We start from the raw sequence: 21,489 nt of genomic DNA, 5'->3' as shown, positions 1-21,489 counted from the left end.
GATGCTGCTTGGCCTGCTGTGTTCATCCAGCCCTGCACCTTGTTGTCTCGGATTCTCCAGCATCTGCAGTTCCTACTATCAAGAGTTCTGTTGTGCTGAGTACATGGATACAACAGGAGGATTTCATCACATATAATGTTGTCTTTCCAGGTCTGCAATGCTATATGATCCTGTGACCAGTGCTGCATGCAATACTTCATCTGTAGTCTAATCTGTCTTGTTTAAAAATGAAATTATTTCTGTGCTATAATCGTGTTGACTTTAAATTGCTTTACAGTTGTAAAAACACGCTCGTTCCTGTCATTGTTGAATTGCTTTCCTGTTTTAGGCTGTGCGCCTGCACCAGGTCACTATGATATTAAAGAGGTGGAGGGTTCCAAGGGTCCTGTATCTTTTGAAAAAGCGCACCGATTTAAAAAGCACAAAGGTAGGAGTACTGTTTGTCTGATGTAGTTAAAGCAATTTCTTCAGGATTCTGGGGTAGCAGAGCAGTCATTGTTCTGTAATCACTTAAAATTTGAAACTTGCTCCCTTAAACATAAGGGCAATGGAATGCTTATGATACTGCTCTAGCAATAGGTGGAACTATCCCACTAAGGTGGATGATAAACAATGCCACCCATATACTAAAAACAAATAGCGAAATAAAGCCTTATTTATAGCTGGCCTAATACAAATACCTAAATCACTACAAAAATCACTACCTAATGACAGCAATCACTTAAGCAGAAAGCTTTCAATCAAATATGTGATACAGCACCTTCTGTACCTGTATATTTTCGTTTCAATGTCAGCTATGTTACTTTGACCATGGGTGAATCTAAATGATTTTCATTTTACAGGCTGCTGTTATGATGGCTATTAAACACAATTATATTTAAAATAATTGCAGAGTATTCATAGGATTCTGCAATTCCAGAAATGTATTTACTAGTTTCAAGTAAGAATGCAACCTGATATGTTTTTATATAACTAAATTCTGTGTGAGTATCATCGCAGCAATGTTTTACCAAGCCAAGGTGATTGGTACAATAAACAAGTATTGTCATCCCAGATAAGCTGCTATAGATTTCCTTTGCTTTCTTACATCTAGCTTTGGCACCTAATTGGCGATCAAATCCTTTTTTAAAGGACTTTTGGATTTGTCAATGGTCAAGTTGGTGTTGAGGACAAATATGGAACTGTGATGTGTGGACTGATGTGAGACTTAAGGTGTATCCTCCCTATTTATCAGTCAGCTGCAGGCAGCTGAGTACAGTGGGGGTGAGGAATGAGTGATGAATTATTCTCAATAGTTAGAGTACAAAAATAAATTTTTCGGTCTTTTATGTTGCCAAAACCTGCTGATACAGTGGATGTACAGTGCATTATTCCTCCAATCATGTTTTTTTTCCAGATACAGGAAACCCTCAGGTGGTTGTTGAAACTGAGAAGGGTCTGATATCACCAAGTTCACGGAAGAATCTCAACTTTGGAGCGGTTAGTAAAACTAGTTAATTGAATTACTTAAAATGCATTTAAAAAATTATTTGGCTCTGAATGTAGTAGATTTTAACTCTAGCATTGTTTGACACTTGTAGACATGATTAGGTTTATGTAATGGTTGTAGATAAGAATAGCAATTTTTAAAAAAATGATTAATTGTCTCTTTGCTATTGAATGCTTTACATATTTGCTGGTATGAAAGGTGCTTAGTTTGGGACTGTGCATCATGAGTAACTCCATCTCTGCTGGCTTGATGAATTTTGGCCTATGGAGCTGGTTCTCACTGTGCACAGGTGTTCATTGGTCAATGCATACCAATACCAGTAATTTGTGCCCTTGACAATGGATGCTAGTGGAGAAGATGCTCCTTAAATCCGGGCTAGAAAACCAGCAACAGTACAACCTTGGAAAGAAACTTCACAGAAAACTGTACAGATTCTGCCATGATCTTATTGAATTGTGGAGCAGATTGTATGTGTTATGCCTATGATAAAGATGTTTAATGACAGTTTGCTGTCAATAGGAGCTCTTATTTGGTTCCTCCTAATTTATTTTGGCTCAGTGAGTCAAATAACTCAGAAAAGATGTAACAAAAGGCAAGTAAACCTGTACCAACAGTTAACAGCTAGTTAGGTTGGCACTGAATAAATATCACTGGGTTACCTGAGATGATGAAAATTATTTATTTTCTTGAGGACCAAAAGTTTACTGATGTAACCTGTGGAGGTCTGTAACACAAAATAATTGTATCTGTGCTTAAATAATCTCAGACTGTAACTGTTGGCCTGCCCTAAAGTCCTGCATCTTGGTTTCAATATTTTAAAACTTGTCTGAGAGAATGTTTCACGGAAAAAATCAAAGTGTTAGTCTTGGCTGATCTGAGGCTCCTGTTGCTTACTGTTATTAAATTCAGACCTCAAAATTATTACGAATTTGATTTCCACAATTCAGTTACAAGCTGAAGGTTGGTGATAATGACAGCATTTTGTGCCACAATGAAGCACTTTCTATAGACATGCCTGTTAATGTTATTTTCAAATGTGGCGTATTGTTAATTTTTAATGGGAGTGTTTCTTGTTTGAATTGCCTTTATAACAATTTGCAGAAGGATGCTACCTTGGCTTTGGAGCTTAAAAAGCAGAAAATGTTGGAACAAGAGGCAAGTACACGTTAACAATAATTAGCATTGACAAAAAAATCTGCCATCTATTTTAGCTATTAAAAGTAACACTGAGAAATGGGATAGTAGCAGCAAAAATAATGGAGTTGCTTGATTTTTCAGGTGATTCCCCACAGTTAATACCATACAGTAATGCTAGACAGTAATGAAAGCCTTCTGTTACACAGGAAGTTGGGACTGAGTGTTGTATTCAGGTAAAGCAGGAAGAGGGTGAAAGGTTAACAACCCGGATGCAAGAATGGGTGTGAGATTATGGGCTAATGAAGGATAGAGGGGATGGAGTATGCTTAAGCAATTAGTACTGATTTGGAGGATTTTACAATTTCCCAAGGCCAGTTTCACTCTCCGAATGTGATTATTTACCTTTGGCCAGTGGGGTAAAAGCTGTGGATGCTCATTTGGGGGTTTCACGGGTGAGGGAAGAAATGAGGCTGGTATTCAAGTGCTTCTCAAGTAGGTGGAGTGATGCCATTACAGTTGATCATGCCACAGATAAAGTTGTTTTTTAAAAATAGGACTTCAGCATTTATTGCCCATCCCTAATTGGCGTTGAGGAGCCGGTAGTAAGCTGCTTTCTTGAACTATTGATTCAGCATGGTGTAGGTATACAAAATGCTGTTAGGCACTAACTTTTGATCCAGCACTATGAAGGAACTGAGATATAGCTTCATGTCAGAGTGATGTTTAGCTTTGAGGGGAACTTGCGGTGTGTCAGCTGACCTGTCAAGCAGGCTGCTTTGATCCAGATAGTGTCAGTCTTTGAGGATTGTTGGAGTTGCACTCTTTTAGACAAGTGGGAAGTATTCCATCATTACCCTGACTAATTACTTATAGGTGGTAGACAGGCTTTGGGAAGTTGTAGTAGTGTGCTTGCTGCAAAATTCTTCGCCTCCAATCAGATCTTGTAGCTACAGTACTTAGATGTTGATTCAGTTTGGTAAAGAACGTTTACTCCCAGGATATTGATGGGTGGGGATTCAGTGATTGTAATGACTTTGAATATCATGGGGCAGTGTTTAGTTTCTCTCATGTTGGCGAAAAGCCTGACCGAGTAGTTTCAATATATTCTAAACTAGTTCAACCCATTCACAACTGCTATCTTAGCTCTTGTCAATTTGCTTAGCTCCCCTCTTCTAAATGGCTTGGGGCTTTGCATTGACATGGTTAATTCAAAAATTCCTTCTTTCTCTATTTGGCTCAGCTAATTACTAAACTTCTGAGTGTTTTCACAAGAAATTTTCATTTAGCAAGTACTTTGTACAGAATTTCTGTAATTATTGTCAGATTCTTTCAATCCTTTGGTCCTTCAGTTTTTCATATCTTCAGCCAATGATTGAACATTTGTAATCTGTACATGATAAATGCAGGAAAATATTTTTTGGAATGGCAGTGAAGAGCAGTTTACTTTGCATCTATGAAGACTAATACTTATGTAATATGCCTTTCATATTGGAAAATGCTCATATAAAATTTATGTACAATTGTAGATCCGATGCCTGCTGCAACAGCGTGGGGAACAGGACAAAAGACTGCAGACCTTGGAAGAGGAGCTGAAAAAAATTGAAAGTAAACTAACTGCAGCAACGAGAGAGAAAACATCCCTGACGTCAAATGTTGCTTCCCTAGAAAGACAGCTTGCTGATCTTCACAAAGCCAATGAGTTACTGAAAACAAAGGTATTGTGCCCTGTGATCCCTTCCCCTGGAGCATTTGACACTATAACATTAATTTTTTTTTGTTGTCATGTATATCTGTACTTGAGAAAGAATACTCTTGTGCTGATTGTCTAATTTAAGACTTTGGGTTACAACTTTAATTGTAAATCAATCTAAATCAATTACAATTACAGACTGGCTCTTTCAAAGTCAGTCTAAAGTTTACTAGTCCTTCGTTTCAAGAGGTAGTCCAGATGGATATATATATCCAAGTTTTATGTTGTTTATTAAGTGTATCATAACAAGTACAAGGAAATGATACTCAATAAAAGCAGTGGTTTGCTATCTATCCACATTAGAATGCCAAGTAACAATGCTGGTTAAATTTGGCCACTTACATTTTATTGACTGAAATCCTGCTGTCTTTGGCCTTCCTCCTTGTACATCTACTAAAGCCCAGGCATTCTTAAGCTTTACTAGCCACTTTCCCTGTGCTTGATCAAAAACAACCTAAACTGTCTTTGGCTTACTAGTGCATGATCAGTTCATGGTCAATCTTAGACTAACTAAGCAATGCATGTCCAGTTCCTTGTTGGTTTCTTTAAAAGTCGTGGTCATCTTAGTGATGTCACTTCCTGCTGTCTCCTCATTTCAGTCTTTAAAGTGGTAATCATTTTATAAGATTGTCCTGTTTTGTAACAGTTTATCCTGCTTAGCTTACAAATTTCATAGATAAGAATCATAGGATCCCTGCAGTGTGGGAACAGGCCATTCGACCCATCGAGTCCACACTGACCCTCCGAAGGGCATCCCGCCCAAACCCATCCCTAACCCTGTAATCCTGCATTTCCCACAGCTAACCTACACATCCCTAGATACTATGGGCAAATTCGCATGGCCAGTCCACCCAACCTGCAAATCTTTGGACTGTGGAGTATGGGAGCAAACCAGACCACCTGGAGGGAACCCACGTAAACATGAGGAGAATATATGAACTCCACACAGATAGATAGTCGCCCAAGTTTGGAATCGAACCTGGTTCCTGGTGCCATGAGGCATCAGTGCTAACCACTTAGCCACTATGCTGTCCCACTAAGCTAAGGTGGTACCACTGAACAGTTAACGTGTCTGCTTTGCGTATGTAGTGTCACCTGCTAGAGATCAGCTATTGTCCCAAATGATACATCTGAAAGTCTTGAGAACGTACAATATTCTTTCACACAAGAGCCATGCTTGATTCCACCATGGAAAAAGAGTGTTGCAGCATAGTGGTAGTGTCCCAATTTCTGAGCCAGGAGGTCTGCGTTCAAATTCTGCCTGCACCAGAGGTGTATAATAAAATATCAATCCTAAGGTGCTCCTGTTGAAATGTCCTGGAGCTGAAATTACTGACCTCTTACAATCATCTTATTTTTGAAACAAATGTGTCTCCAGACACTAGAGACATTTCCCCCGGATTCCGATTGCCTCCGGTTTTGCTAGGGATCCTTGATGTTACACACAACATTGGATAAGCAGCCTGAAAATTTAGCAACACCGAAATTAAAAGGTGATAGTAAGGTAGTCTGGACGTCTTCAGTTTATATGTGAAAACTAATGTCCTGCCTTTGGATGATGTTTCCAAGGAGCAGTATATAGATGGAAAATAAGGAGGGTTCAAGTATCTATTCTTGGAGGACACCAGAAGTAATGGTGTAGGAAACGTCATTAGAAGAGATACTCTGGCAACAATTAGATAAAAATGACACCATGTGATAGGTGTCCCATTTAACTGGACACCAATGGAAAGCGTTTTTATGTACAGTGTAACATTCAGATCTGTTCATTTTATTTTTGTATTTTTATTATTTGTTATTGTTATTTATTAAATAATATATCTTGTGTCTTATATATTTAATCTTATTGGAATAAATTGATTTGCGAATGTTTATAGGGCTGTAAATGCTGGAAATACTCCCAACAGGTCAAGCAGCATCTTGGAATAGAGAAAATTAATGTTTCAAGTTGATTTTTTTTCTTAAATACTGAAAGTTAAGTATGCCTTCCGTGATTGGGTATTTGTGTCCTGAATTTGGTGTTTAGTGCAAAATGGTATATTAAATAAGAATGGCATCTTATAAGAATAGAATACCATCCATTTCATAATTGCCAATCATTTCTAAAGAAGAAACTGCATTAGTGCCCTGAGTGCAATATTTGCTTTTTGTTTCCTTCAGTTTTCTGATGATTGTACCAAGAAGAAAATTAATGCCCTGTGCTTAGAGTTGATTGAAGTAAAGAATAAAACTGATGCCAAGGACAAGGTATTTGAAGCTTTACTAAATGGTTTGGAGGGATGATGTTGGCATTTTGTTTTTTGGGATAAGTCTGAACTTATTTTCCTCCCCTGCCACCACCACTAAACCACCCTCCTGCCAGGTTTTTCAAAAAAAAAGTGCTGCCATTTGGAGTCTCTTGAAGATGTAATCCCTGAGTGGTTGATTTATAATAGGAAAGTTTACTGAAGGTTTGGAGCCATGTATGTAGCTAGAGTTGAGAAACAGATCAGCTATTATTGTCATTGAATGGCAGAACAGGCTTGAGGTGCTAAATGACTGTAATTTCATCCAGGAGACAGTCTGTGAATCAATGCTGTTGATATTAAAATATGCAGACATCCACCATCTTTCACTCTTGATAGATGACAGGAACATTATGAAGGAGGTTAATCTGGTAGTAAAGTTCACATCTTGTATCTCTTTGTAAAATGTATATAATTTAATGCTGCAAGTTTGAGAGTAAATTATCTATTCATGCTTCAGCTCTTTGAGGTAGTGATATTTTATTAGAATTTTAGTAAGTGACCACTAGTTTATAATGACTTCTGCATGTACACAGCCCCCTAAATCTCTGTTCATACAAGCAATATAAATAAAAGCCAGAATAGACTATTTGTCCCTTTTAAATCCTGTCCTGTCATATGTGGTTATGGCTGGTTCTTAGCTCAACTCGACCTTCCTGCTATATCTCCAATTCTTTGATCCCTTAAGTTTTATCACATGCCTTGAACCATCTCAACAACTGAGCATTTCTGGGACAGAGAAATCCCTGGTCATATTGCTTTGAATGAAGAAACTTTTCTTCACCTCAGCCTTAAATGGTTGACCTGTTCTCAGTCTTATTTCATGGCTCACTAATACTAGATTCCCCAGATGGGGGAAGGAAAATCTGTCTTGACCAACCCCTGAGGCATTTTTAAGGTCATCTGTCAATGCTGAACCTGATCCACTTGAGCTGTCCTCTGAGGCCAATCACTTAATTCCGGGATCCATGAAGTGTACTAAAGTTATATTCACTTGTACATAGTTCTCCAGGTGTAGCCTTACCAATGTCCTAATTAATTGTAATAAGTCAACTTTCCTCTTAACACTGGCTTATGTTTTTTTGTTTCCTCATTACTTTTGGTACCTACATGTCGATTTTGTGATGTACGAACTGCGGGGCTGACCAATTTTGTTCTGGATGAGGATCACATTTTTTGTTCTTACTTAAAAGGCTGTTGAGCAAATTTCAAAAATAAAGTTTGACACCACATGAGACGTGAATTTAGAAATAAAAGTTGGGGTATGAAGGAAGTATGCAATTTCCTGAATGGGGCTCTGAGACCTGGATTCGACTCACCTGAACAAGGAAAGAGTCAACGCAATAAATTAACTATTTTAAAAAAAGTTAATCAATAAAGATGTGCTTTAAAGAAAAATGCCAAGATGCAGAATTAGCTCATTGAACCAACTTTGCCCTTTTTGCTTAAGCAGAGGTGTAGAGACAACCTTTCTTCCTCTCCCTCTCTTTCTTCCTCTCTCCCTCGCACTCACGCACTCCTACACCACTTAAACATTGCTGTCACCAATGCTGCAGCCCTAAGTATTCAAAGGCACTCACTGATAGTGTTTCTCATTCTATTTAAAAAGGAATTTTTTTTATGGAAATGGGTGACTTCATATTTCATCGTATTCCATCTGCTTCTTCACAGTTCTTCTCTTTTCACCATTTTCAAAACTTAAGTGGAAGAGAATTGTAACACCAATCCCCAACTTGTAACTGAGTAACGGAGATTAAGCTTGAATTTTTCTGTACTATGTGGTTAGTGATTTCTGACTCAAACCAGCTGAGGCATGACTCTGCCTTCCCCCAAACCCTTCCACTCTTCGGATACTGAAGTCTTGCAAATTATGCCAACATTGTAATCTTTGAGGTTGTAGATATGCTCGCTGAGCCAGTGGGTTTGGTTGCAAACGTTTCGTCACCCTGCTAGGTAATATTATCAGCGTGCCTCCAATGAAGCATTGGTGTTCTGTCCTGCTTGTTATTTGTATGCTTCAGTTTGTTGGACTGTTTGGTACCACTTCCGGTTCTGTTTTACAGTGGTTTGTTCAGACGGTCTAATTCAATGTGTTTGTTGATGGAGTTCTGGTTAGAATACAGGCCCCCAGGAATTCCCTGGCATGCCTCTGTTTGGCTTGTGGATTATGGACGTGTTGTCCCAGTCAAGTTCGTGTCCCTCTTTTGTCCATGTGTAGTGAGACAAGTGAGAATTGGTCGTGTGTCTTGGTGGCTAGTCGGTGTTTGTGTATCTATATTGTCAGTTTTCTTCTGGTTTAGCCTAGATAATGTTTCTCACAGTCCTTGCATGGTGTTTTGTATATTACACCGGTTTTGCTGGTTTTGGGTATGGGATCCTTTACGTTTGTTAGTAGCTGTCGGAGGGTGGTGTTTGGTTTGTTGGCTACCGTGATACCTAGAGGTCTGAGTAGTTTTGTGGTCATCTCTGAAATGTCCTTGATGTACGGTAGGGTGATTAATGAGTCTGGTCATGCTGTGTCTTCCTGTTGTGGTCTGTTCTCGGAGGTAACAGTGGATTGTGCTTTTCGGGTATCCATTCCTTTTGAAGACTCCGCATACGTGCTCCTGTTCTGCTCTGTGTAGTTCCAGGTTGCTGCAATGTGTTGCGGTTGGTTTAAATAGTGTCCTGATGCAGCTCCATTTATGGGCGTTGGGGTGGTTGCTAGTGTAAGTGAGTATCTGGTCCAACAGATGGCGATAGACCCGACAGCACAGTTAGGGAACTGGATTACTAGACCTTTGAAGAAATTTCACAATTCAGGAGACATCAGCAAGACAGACTACCAAAAAAAGTGAAGCCAGAGGGATCCAACACACCCCGCTTCTACTGACTCCTCAAGGCACACAAACCGGAAGTCACCCTTAGACCCATCATCTCACTACCAGGCTTACCAACATACAACGGGGTTGCCAAAGAATAGGAATTGGAATACTTAGTTGACAACACTACCCGCTCCATCCACTCCTCCCAAGAATTCCTCAAGATCATCAAGGACACCAGGATAGAAGAGGACGAGATAATGATATCCTTCAATGTAACAGCATTATTTACACCCATAAACATCGACCTAACCGAAGAGACAATTACCACGCTGCTGGATGAATCAAATAGGCAGGCACCCCAGGACAACAACAACAACATAAGGACACCACCATGAAACCACTAGACCTGTCCCTCGCAACCCACTTCACCTTCAACGACGGCATAAACGAACAAATCAACGGAAAACCAGTGGGGTCCCCAGTATCAGGACTGATTGCAGAAGCAGTAATGCAAAAGTTAGAATGGACAGCGCTCCCCACTATACAACCCAAACTTTTGGGTTCGATATGTAGATGATACTTTCATGATTATCAAATGCACAAAACTAGAAGAAATCCATCAACACACAAACAACATGCTCACCAGGATAAAATTCTCAAAAGAAGAGGAGAACAAAACTGACTACCCTTCCTGGACATAATGGTAGAACGCAAAAACAACGAGGAACTCCAGATTAGCATATATAGGAAGACGACACATATGGACCAGATACTCAACTACACTAGCAACCACCCCAACACCTGCAAACGGAGCTGCATCAGGGCACTATTTAAACAAGCTACAACACATTGCAGCACCCCAGAATTATGCAAAGCAGAACAGGAGCACCTATACAGAGTCTTCAAAAAGGAATGGATCCCCGAAAAGCACAATCCGCCGTTACCTCTGAGAACAGACCACAACAGGAAGACACAACACGACCAGACTCATTAATCACCCTACCGTACATCAAAGGCATTTAAGAGATGACCACAAGACTACTCAGACCCCCAGGTATCAGGGTAGCCCACAAACCAAACACCATGCTACAACAGTTACTAATGAACATAAAGGATCCCATACCCAAAACCAGCAAAACCGATGTAATATACAAAATAGCATGCAAGGACTGTGAGAAACACTACCTAGGCCAAACCGGAAGAAAACTGACAATACGGATACACAAGCAGCAACTAGACACCACCAATTCTCACTACACACTGACAAAGAGGGATACAAATTTGACTGGGGCAACACATCCATAATTACATAAGCCAAACAGAGACACACCAGGAAATTCCTGGAGGCCTGGTGTTTTAACCAGAACTCCATCAACAAATGCATTGAATTAGACCCTGTGTACAAGCCACTGAAAAACAGAACCGGAAGTGGTACCAAACACCCCAACAAATTGAGGCATATAAATAACAAGTTGAACAGAACACCAACGATTCGCCGGAGGCACTGACAATGTTACCTAGCAGGGTGATGAAACATTTGCAACCAAACCCACCGGCTCAGCGAGCATGCCTACGACCTCATCCACAACTTGAGCTACAAATCTTCTCAAAGTTGTAATCAATCTTAGTAAATTTTATTTTCTAATTTCCCAGGGGCAGGAAATCCTGAAGGTATGATTTATCTGAGCATACAATGCTAACTTCACATGTATTATGGAGCATTTATTTCACTTGTCCTTAAAGCTCATATGTAAAATATTCAGACACTTTATTTGTCTTCAATTCCCATACCTTTCATTGTTTTCTATTTCTCACAATCTAATAGACAATCAAACTGCCTGTAATATCTTTTGTTTCATGGATTAATGGCATGTCATTGTCTTTTTGCATGACTGTGATGGGACATGTAAAATATCCTGGTATTTCAGTAACTCAATCTAAGAATTAGAGCGAGAATTTAGAATAATTATAAAAACAGTAGTAAACCTTTTTGGGATGTGTCATTCACATCTTTCTGAATAGAAATATTTTCCGGAGTTGAGAGATGAGCTGCCCAGTGTAGAATTCCCAGCTTGCACCTGCTCTTGTCTTCACAATATTTATACGACTGCAGTTCAATTTATTGTCAATGAAAATCGCTGGGAGGTTAATAGTAGGGGAATCGAGTAATTGCAAGGGGTGATAGTTAGATTTTTTTCTAGCTGGAAATGGTTATTGCCTGGCACTTGTGTGGTGTGGATGTTGCTTGCCATGTATTGCCCCAAATCTGAATATTTCTTTGAGAACTGCATAAAAATGTATGTATTTTTCATCTGAATTTGGGCCAAGGTAACTAAAATTTGGAGTCGGTTAAGTGATGGTGCTCAATGTCAGATTTCCCTTTTATTTATTCAGGGAATAGAAATATCACTGGCTAAGCTAGCAATTATTGAATAATTAATTAGAATTCAAGCATTCCTAATTGCCTCTGAGAAGTTGATGTTGTGTTGCTTTCTTCGACTTGTGCGGTTCTTTTAAGTGTAGAAACAGCCACAATATTTTCAGGAGGGCCTTTCAGGATTTTGACCCAGCAACCAATAAAGAGCATCAATATAGTTCCAAGTTAGGATGGTGGGTGACTTGGAGAGAAATGTACATTTGATGCTGTTCCCATATATTTGCTGCTCTTTTTGGGTATCTGGTCCCTCTTGCCAAACATCACACAGTTGCAGAGCACATTTGCATGCTATTCCTCTCCTATTTCAATACTATCCATGGCTATGTTTTATCTGAGATCCCTGTGAATGTTTTATATCTGACTAAGTCCTATATTACAGGAGATCAGCTATCTTCAGATTAGTTTGGAAGGTCAGGTGAAACTTCTGCAAGCTGACCTGGAAGCTTCAAAGGCTACAGTTGCAGCATTGCAAGAAAGAAATGGATCACTAGGTATGTTCTCAATCATGAAACGCTTAAATTGAAGCAGCTAGTTAAATTTTGTTGATTTTTTTTTTCCTTTAAGATGATAAAACATGATATACTTTTTGGACATACAGGTATTTTGCAGCATGCACATTTTACAGCAGTTTGGGTTTCAAACCGTTAACCCTGGAACTCTGGCAATTTTACAGCATTGTATTCTCAATTGCGCATCATGTCTACCTGAGGCTGGAATAAGTTGCATTGTCTTCATTCTTCCAACAGAGGAGATGCATCAGGAAGCTAAAGCCCATAACGAGAGCCTGGAAGTTGAAATGGATAGATTCCATGGTAATGCTCAAGACAATTCACTGATTCAACCATCCTTGTTTACAGAGAATTTCATTTATTCATTCAGAGGGTTGTGGGTGTCACTGACTGGGCTAGCATTTATCGCCTCTCCCTTTTTGCCCTGGAAAAGGTGGTGGTGAACTACTGCCATCCATTTGGAGTAGGTAAACCCATGGTGCTGTTAGGGAGGGAGTTCCAGAATTTTGACCCAATGACTCTGAAGGAACATCAATATATTTCCAAATCAGGTTGGTGAGTGGCTTAGATGAAAACTTGTAGGATGTGTTGTTTCCATATATCTTCTGTCCTTTTCCTTCCAGATAGTAGTAGTCATGTGTTTGTTGTTTAGGGAGCCTCGATGAATTTCTGCACAGCATTTTATAGATGGTGTACACTGCTGCTATTGAGTGTCAGCTGTGAGAGAGCTGAATGATTGTGGTGCCAATCAAATCAGCTGCTTTGACCTGGATGGTGTCAAGGTTCTTGAGTGTTGTTGGATCTTCCTTCCATCACACTCTAGACATGGGCATCGTGGACAGCTTTGGGGAGTTCTTTCATTCGTCTGTGGAATGTTGGCATGGCTAGCTGGTCCAGAATTTATGCGCACTTATTGCTGTGAGGCTGGAGGCAAATGTAGGCCACACTAGATAAGAGCCCAGAAGTCCTTCCCTAAAAGACATTAATGAACTATATATGTTTTTATGACAACCGACAATTGTTATATTGTTGCCATTAGGCTAACTTTATTTTTAATTCCAGACCCTCTTTTCTTTTAAATGAATTTCACTGTACTATTATGTTATTTGAATCCATAACCCTGGAAAATTAGCCAAGAATTTTGGATCACTAGTCCAGTGACATTAGCATTACACCACCTCCTCCCCATGTCAAGAATTGATAATGTGCTACAACATCCCTAGCCTCTCAGCTGCCTTGTGGTCATAGTATTTACATGGCTGATCCAGTTCAGTTCTTGGGTCAATGGTAACCTCCAGGATATTGATAGTGGAAGATTTGGCAATGTAATATCATTGATGTCTTGCAGTGATGATTAGATTCTCTCTTGTTGGAGGTTGTCTTTGTCTGGCAATTGAGTGACACAAATATCAGCCCAAGCCTCAATATTGCCCAGGTCTTGATACATTTGAAAATGGACTGCTTCAGTATTTGAGGAGTCGCGAATGATGCTGGACATTGTGCAATTGTCAGTGAACAACCCCCTTTCTGACTTAATGATAGATGGGAGGGAATTGATGAAGCAGCTAAGGTACATCTCATCTTTCAAGTAGGTAACTTGCAGCCCTTGGGACTCAACATTGAGGTTAACAATTTCAATGCATGAACTGCTTCCCTGTTGTTCATTAGCTACTCCTGCATCCTCCAGTCCTGTTCTACATGGGTTGCTCCCAGTGCAGTCAACCTATTTTTATCTATTCACACTTCACATTAACATGCTTTCAGCATTTAACTCTCTCCCAACTTAAAAACAATCATTCTGCTTCTCATTTCTCTCTCTCTCTGCCTCGTCTCTACCTATTCCTCAGATTCCCATTCACTGTAGTTTTGCTGCGGCTTCTTCTTGCCAAACTCGGTTGAATGCTGCCTTCAGGGCAATCACTCCCTTTCTCTGGCATTCAGCCCTTTTGCAGTTGCGTGAACTCAAACTGGGCATCAATTAGCAGGTTATTGCTAAGCAAGTATTGCTTGATATCACTGCTGATGATCGTTTCCATCACTTTTGTGACGAATGAGAGCAGACAGATGGGGCAGTAATTGGCCGTGTTGGATTTGTCCTGCATTTTGTGTACAGGACAAAATGGGCAATTTTTCACATTGGGTAAATATCAGTCTTTTGGTTGTACCAAAACAGCTTGTCTGAGGTACAGGAAGTTCTGGAAGGCAGATTTCCTGTACTTTTGCTGAAAATTTGTCAGGGCCCATATTCTTTGTAGTATCCAGTGCCTTCAGCTGTGCCTCTTATCACATGCAGTGAATTGAACTGGTGGAGATCTCCCATTTGGGGGTGCTGGATACTTTTTACTTTGTCTCCTTGCAATTACTTTGCCGTAATAAATATTTTGACCAATGAAATTCATATGCACTAACTTGCCTGAAAGTTGCTTCCTCTCCTTCACTGCTTTTCTCCATACTCTCCCCATCCCCCCACCCCAACGCCCAGCAAAACACACAGTAAGTCTTATTTCTACTTGGGATTTAGTAAAATTTGTGTTAGTCAAGTTGTGGGTCAGAAAAAGAAACTAGTTCTTTTAATGTTTATCAAGGAGAGAGTAATCGCTTTGTCTTCATTCAGGGCATAAGTGGGTATATGCCACTATGAAATTGTTTCTTCCTATTCCATAAAAGATTATATTAACAGGATTTTTTTTATTGACCAGCTCTAATCGAGGATCTGCGTGGAGAGAATAAAGCCTTGCAAGGTTATTTGGATAATGCCAATGAACAAGTTCAGGTAATTGTTTGCATAGAATCAAGCAAATTCTTTTTACTGTACTTTTTTCATTCTCCTTTGCATCCTGATTGTGTTGACAGATGGTCTGGTTGCTGATATTATCCATATGTGACCTCTTTATGTCAGTTTGATTGGGTTAGATTATTCAACCATCCATGACATTAAGCATGATCCTGTATGCAATTTGTAATATTGTGCTTCTGGCAGGGGTCACTGGGTAGCAATTCTGTGTGAACCCTTTGTTGACTTGCCTAGTTTGTGTAAAAAATCACCAAGGGATTGAATCTGGGTCTTAAGTGTGCTGTATGGTTCAAATATTTGTTCTCCGTATTTGTTAAGCTGTAATGGAGTCACCTATTTGTTTTTAAAAGTCTACAAAGGATAACTATTCAATATCTACTTGTTGCTTTCCATTTCTGTTGTTTCATGGGTGTGGGTGGCCAGGCCAGCATTTAAAGCCCATCCCTAATTGAGACGGTGGTGCTAAGCTGCCTTCTTGAATGGTTGCAGTCTGTCTGGTGCAAGAACAACCACAATGCTGTAAGGAAATATTCTAGAAGTTTTTTCAAATGGTAGAAGTTACGAATTTGGAAAATGCTATTGAACCTAGTGCAGTGCATCTTGTAATTGGTACATGTTGCTACAGCCACTGTTGGAGGGGAAGGGTGTGAATGTTGAAGGTTGCTAGTCAAACTGGCCACTTTCTTCTGGATGCTATTAAATTTCTGGAGTGTTGGCGTAACTGCACTAATCCAAGCAAGTGAAGATTATTGCATCTTACTCCTGATTTACGCTTTTGTAGATGGTGGGTAGGTTTTGTGGAATTAGGAAGTGAGTTACTATTGGCAGAATTTAAAGTCTCTGACCTGTTGTTGTAGCTATGGCATTTGTATACAAGTACTACTGATCCATTTCTGCCTCTGGTTAGTGGTAAACTCCAGGATGTTGATCCTCCAGCGAGGAATCAGCGCTAGTAATGCCATTAAATGTCAAGAGAAGGTGGTTTGATTTTTCTCTTGTTGAATATGGTCATTGCCTGGTATTTGTGTGGTGTGAATGTTACTTGCCACTTATCAGTCAAGCCTAGATGTTGTCCACGTCTTTCTGTATAGGTATGTAAAGTGCTTCAGTATCTGAGAAGTTGTGAATGGTGTTGACCATTGTGCAATCGTCCGTGAATATCCACATTTCTGACTTTCTAGTTGAAATATCAATGAATCGCCTGAAAGTGATTGGGCCAGGACACTACCCTGAGGAACTCTGCAGTCCTATTCTGGGATTGAGGTGATTGACCTCTAGCAACCACAACCGTCATCCTTTTGGGCTAGGTATGACTGTAAACTGTGGAGCATTTTTTTTTCCTGATACCATATCCTGTCAAGCCTTGAAGTCAAGGGCAGTCACACTTTTCTCACCTGGAGTCTTTTAGTTTTGTCGACGTTTGGACCAAGCTTATAGTAAGTTCAGGGGTTCCCTGCGGAGTCCAAACGGTGTGTTAGTGAGTGGATTATTGCTGAACAAATCCTGCCTGATAACACTGATTCCTTCCATTAATTTCAGTACAAGTTATTTTGGGTGTATACCTGAATAGGTTATCCTGTATTTTGTGGGCAGGATGAACCTGGAATATTTTCCATATTGCTGGGTAGATACCAGTTTTGTAGTTGTACTGGAACTGCTTGGCTAGAGGTGTGGCCAGTTCTGGAGCACAGGTCTTCAGGACTGTTGGTGAAAATGTCTGGGCTGATTTTTTTTTTTTTTATATAGTTTCTGTTAAATATTGGTCTGAAAGAGTTAGTACTGAAGCATGCCGTTAAGCATCACCCACTATGATGTTGTCCTACTTGTACGCAGAGCAGTTTAGGATCTCGAAGCAGCAAGACTTAACATTTGCTCCTTTTCAAATTCTCTGTAATAAACATCTAGGCGTTTCAGCAGAACATGTAATTAGATGCTAATGTGCAATTAATACTTTACCAATACTTCTTTCAGTTAGATCAGTAAGTGGTTTTCCTCTCCCACATTGCACTAAGCAGGCCCTGTACGTCCTACCCTTAGAGGATAGGGACAGCATACTTCTTCATTAGGAGTAGTTCACGCAGCGTAGTGAGCTGACATGTCCATAAAACTGGCTCCAGTACCTTCAGATGCTTCTTAATATCCTGTGGAGAGATTTAGATTGGCTGAAGACTGGCATCTGTGTTGCTGGGAGTCTCTGGATGAAACCAAGATGGATCACCAAGTTGGCACTCTGGTTGAAGATGATTGCAAATGCTTTAGTTTTTTTTATCTTTAGCTTAAACTAGGATTATCTTCAACCACGGAAATGTGACAGGAGTTATATCATTTGCTTTAATTTATAGGATCTTCGAATGCAGTTAAGTTCCAAAGTGAGTGGCTATGAGAGCAAATTGGAGCAGCTTTCCAGAGACATGGAGGAAAAGTGCAAGGTAAGATTTGGTAATAATTGGCTGTGTTGTTCAACAGTGTGCCATCATAAAACTTGAGTTTATCAGATCTGGAAAGGTGCAGAATTACTTCATCTATTAAAACCAGACTGCAAAAATCATAATTTCAAGTTCCATTGACAACTAGTTATGGTCTTATTGCAGCCATGTTACTGTGAGCTGGTGAAATGGAATCAACTAACACTTTCATCTGTATGAGTTTCTGTCTGATTTGAGCACTCTGGTTTTGGATTCAAGGTTTGAGCACATAATCTATGATGTTTCTATGCAGTATTGCATTACCTAGGATCTCATGGTCTCAATGGAACACTTATGTTGAGGACCAGTTATCCTAGTTATTAAAATGCCATTTGTAAATGAGCAGGGAATTGGCCTACAGTTCTTCCTCTGCTAATGCAGGCACAACGGAGAACTTGCTTGCTCTGTGTGGGTGATGTGTGTCCGAATTAGTGCAAAATTTGTCATGTATTGTAATTCCAGTGCACTTTGAAATTATTGCACAAGATTTTTTATAGGCATGCTATTAAATACACCAGTTGGTTTTTAAAGAAGAATTTGCACTTTAATTTTGATATCTGCTTAAGTTATTTTGTAACCAGTTTTGAAACCAAAATAATTTGGAAATGCTGTTTGATCAGGTTTTTGTATAGGTTTGGGAACTGAAATATTAAGTGCCTAACTGGCTTGTGATTCAAGGAAGATGGCTAGGCAGCCCATGAAATGAAAGATCCTTGTTTAGAAACTGTTGCATATCAAAATATAGACCCTTCAGTTGTCCACTGGCATAACTTCTTTTTAAGAAGCTTTCAGCAACCAAATAACTACTTTGGGTAGCTGGATATTTGGACCTCATTCATTTTGCCAATCAGAATGCTGTCAAGTTTGAAGTATAGCTTTAAAAATTATGGATGAGGATTTTGTCAGTGCAATATATTCCCCTATCTGTACTGATGGGGTCCGTTATCAGCTGCATGGTTTTATGGGTTTTGCTTCAGCCTTACATTTGCAATCATAAAATTGTTATGATGCAGAACATGGCCATGTAGTTCTCTGTACAAGCTTAATCAATATCCTTTCAAAAGGCACAATTATATACTGCCATCACCCCCATGGGTAGTGCAATTCAAAACCAAGTCACTTGCTTTCGTTTCTATATAACCTTTTTCTCCTCTTGTTTCTTTGGTTCATTTTTCCGATTAGCTTTGAGTTTGTACTTTGCTTTTGAATGTTTCTGCTGATGAAAACAGACACCTGTGGTCAGACACCTCATGATTTTGGGTTCCTCTATCAAATCTCACTGTAACCTTTTCCTTCTAAAGGTGAGCGCAGCTTCTCCAATCTAAGCTCGTAACACTCTCCTCCCTGCAACTATTCTGAAATCTTTTCTGAACCTTCTAAAGTTTTCATCTTTCCTAATATACAATGTGAAGAATCGCGCATGCCATTCCAGTTGAGGCCGAATCAGTGTTATATCATCTTCTTTTATGTTATACGCTCCTATCCTGTATGCCCTTTTGAGCACTTTGAAGACAACAGGGCAGCCTGAAAGTGATTACTGTGAATATACTCCAGCTGTCTTTGTTTGTGCATCACTGCTAAGTGGGGAAGCTTTCAGGGGAAGGTAGGAGCCTCGTTCTGTTCAAGGTGCAGTCTAGTGAGAAAACCCTGATTTTTTTTTTTTTTTTTTTTTTTAAAACCCGGCATGTTGCATGTTTTTGTGTCGTGTCAATTGTCTGTCAGCTGGACTTGTAAATTTAATTCTGTTTCAGGTCTCAACAGTTAAACAACAAGAGGCAGAAAGAAATCTACTAGTCGTACAGTGTCTTCTGAAAGAATCGAGTGAAGAGGTTGCTGAGCTTCAGGGAAAATGGTATGTATTTAACAGATCAAATATTGTTTTTGACTAAGCTGCCTGATTCACATAGCAATGATCTGATTACATTTAATTCTAATCTATTTTAGAATGGTTTTGGATAATCTGTATGGTAATTTGTTGGCTTGATGTGTGGTTCAGTAAGTCCTCACTTACCATTGACTCCGTTCATGTTGTTTTGCTTTAACGATATTAAAAAGAAATTGGTAATGCATGTTTGACATTTGAGAGCTGCACACTTTATTGTTGTTTTCCACGGATTTCCTGGTCTGTGGCCTGCCTGCTCACTGGACCGTCTCCCCCGGCTTCCACTCCCACACCTAACGTAGAAGACCCCAGGCCTTCCACTGGTTTACACACTAACCTCTGACTCTGCCACCAACATCATGCACGCACCCCTGTTCCCATTTCTGCCCTCTCTTCCCTTTTAAAGTCTCTTTTCTGCTTTCATTCTGAACTTGCACTGAATTTGTGGGCTCCATCTAGTGGCAAGGTTTGGTGGGTGAAGGTAGTTCTGGGCTTTGGCTTCAGCTGCTAGTAAATGGAACTGGGTCAGATATATCCTTGGGAGTGTAATTAGAATTATCAGCACTATTTATCTTTAGATTTTATTTCAAGTTTATTTTATAGGTTATTTTAGTTAATGTAGGCATTTAGGACGGTGCCATTTCAACTTAATGTTTGAAAATTATTTACGGCTGTGAAATCTCCAACTATACTTGATTGCACAGTGTTTATATTTAGTGATTTATTTTATTTTGCTAATTATTTGAACCAGGAATAAGGATAATGCACATGTGCAGTATTTCAAGCTGTGCATTTTTTTGTTTTAAAATTGTCTGAAGGAATTTGACTCCAGTTTGAACAGTGATTTCTATGGCAACCTATGATTCACTTAAAACAGTTTACTTAAAGTCACAATTTTCAGGAACATGGCCACACTTTAGGTGACGGCTTGCTGTCATAACCGTACAAAAAATTCCAGGTTCATTGATCAGTTTGTCCTGAATTAACTGGTATTTCAGTTTGTTTCAGCAACTTGGAGTGGATGAGTAATCAGCTACGATTTGCAATCCATACAGTTCAATATCTATTGAAAATGCACATATGGAGACAGGATCGGGAAGTCCTGTAATGCATTTGGTAGAATTTTTTGTAATCGTTCATTGGATGGGCATCATTTGCCCATCCCAAATTTCTCTTGAAAAGGTGGCAATGAGCTTTCTTGAACCACTGTAGTCTTTGGGGTATAGGTGTACCCACAGTCCTGTTAAGAAGGGTGTTTCCAGGATTTTTATCCATTCAGGCGTGCTCTGGCATTGTGGTGGCGATGTCTGGGACATAGTCTTAATCATGGGAACAGACTTTACAGGCAATGTCTGGCTGCCATGTGTCTCATCTTTGATTCAGCTTCCAGGATAGGTTTGGTTTACCATTGTTGTTTCTGATTGATATTGGGTGTTTGATCCAGTTTCATTCCCTTTCTTAGATTTTGTAATTTTTGATAGAACTGAATGAAAGAGCATGCAGAAGGAAAGAGGTTATGCTTCAGTTATATCCAGCATTGGGAGGCCACATCTTGAATTCTGTGCACAGTGTTGATCTTGTTATTTAAGGAAGGGTGTAAATGCATGAAGACAGTTCAGCAAACCGTTAACTAATACCTGGAATGGGTGAGTTGTCTGAGGAAGAAATGTGGACAAACTAAGCTCACATCTGTTGGAGTTTAGATGAGCAAGGGGTGACTTGATTGGAGTGGGAGAATGTAGAACTTGGACTACTGTTTAGAAAGTAAGGGGTTGTCGATCTAAGGTATAGATGAAAATTCTTTTTCAAAACGGACATATGTCCTTGAAACACTGTTATCATATTGATTGTTCGAGGTGTTGACTGGCTCACCCCTCCTAGTTTGTATGTTTGCAATATTCAAATGCCTTGAGGTGACTTCACAATCAGAAATACAC

General features: G+C 39.6%; 1 protein-coding gene across 1 annotated transcript in view; it reads left to right on the top strand.

Moving 5' to 3' along the window:
* The window catches only part of LOC125484509 (hyaluronan mediated motility receptor-like), a 37,342-nt gene extending 17,783 nt beyond the window's left edge, over window positions 1–19,559 (top strand). The window contains exons 2-11 of the mRNA XM_048603476.1: window positions 329–427; window positions 1,397–1,479; window positions 2,591–2,644; window positions 4,153–4,341; window positions 6,537–6,623; window positions 12,282–12,393; window positions 12,649–12,714; window positions 15,111–15,184; window positions 17,548–17,634; window positions 19,422–19,559. Of these exons, the coding sequence (XP_048459433.1) occupies window positions 329–427; window positions 1,397–1,479; window positions 2,591–2,644; window positions 4,153–4,341; window positions 6,537–6,623; window positions 12,282–12,393; window positions 12,649–12,714; window positions 15,111–15,184; window positions 17,548–17,634; window positions 19,422–19,559 (989 nt within the window). The remainder of the gene's footprint in view (window positions 1–328; window positions 428–1,396; window positions 1,480–2,590; window positions 2,645–4,152; window positions 4,342–6,536; window positions 6,624–12,281; window positions 12,394–12,648; window positions 12,715–15,110; window positions 15,185–17,547; window positions 17,635–19,421) is intronic.
* The last annotated feature ends 1,930 nt before the right edge of the window (window positions 19,560–21,489 follow it).

The sequence above is a fragment of the Rhincodon typus genome, chromosome 12 (assembly GCF_021869965.1).
Source record: "Rhincodon typus isolate 14 chromosome 12, sRhiTyp1.1, whole genome shotgun sequence".
Taxonomy (NCBI): domain Eukaryota; kingdom Metazoa; phylum Chordata; class Chondrichthyes; order Orectolobiformes; family Rhincodontidae; genus Rhincodon; species Rhincodon typus.
The sequence above is the reverse complement of the archived record's forward strand: the minus strand, read 5'-3'. Positions and strand labels throughout refer to the sequence as shown.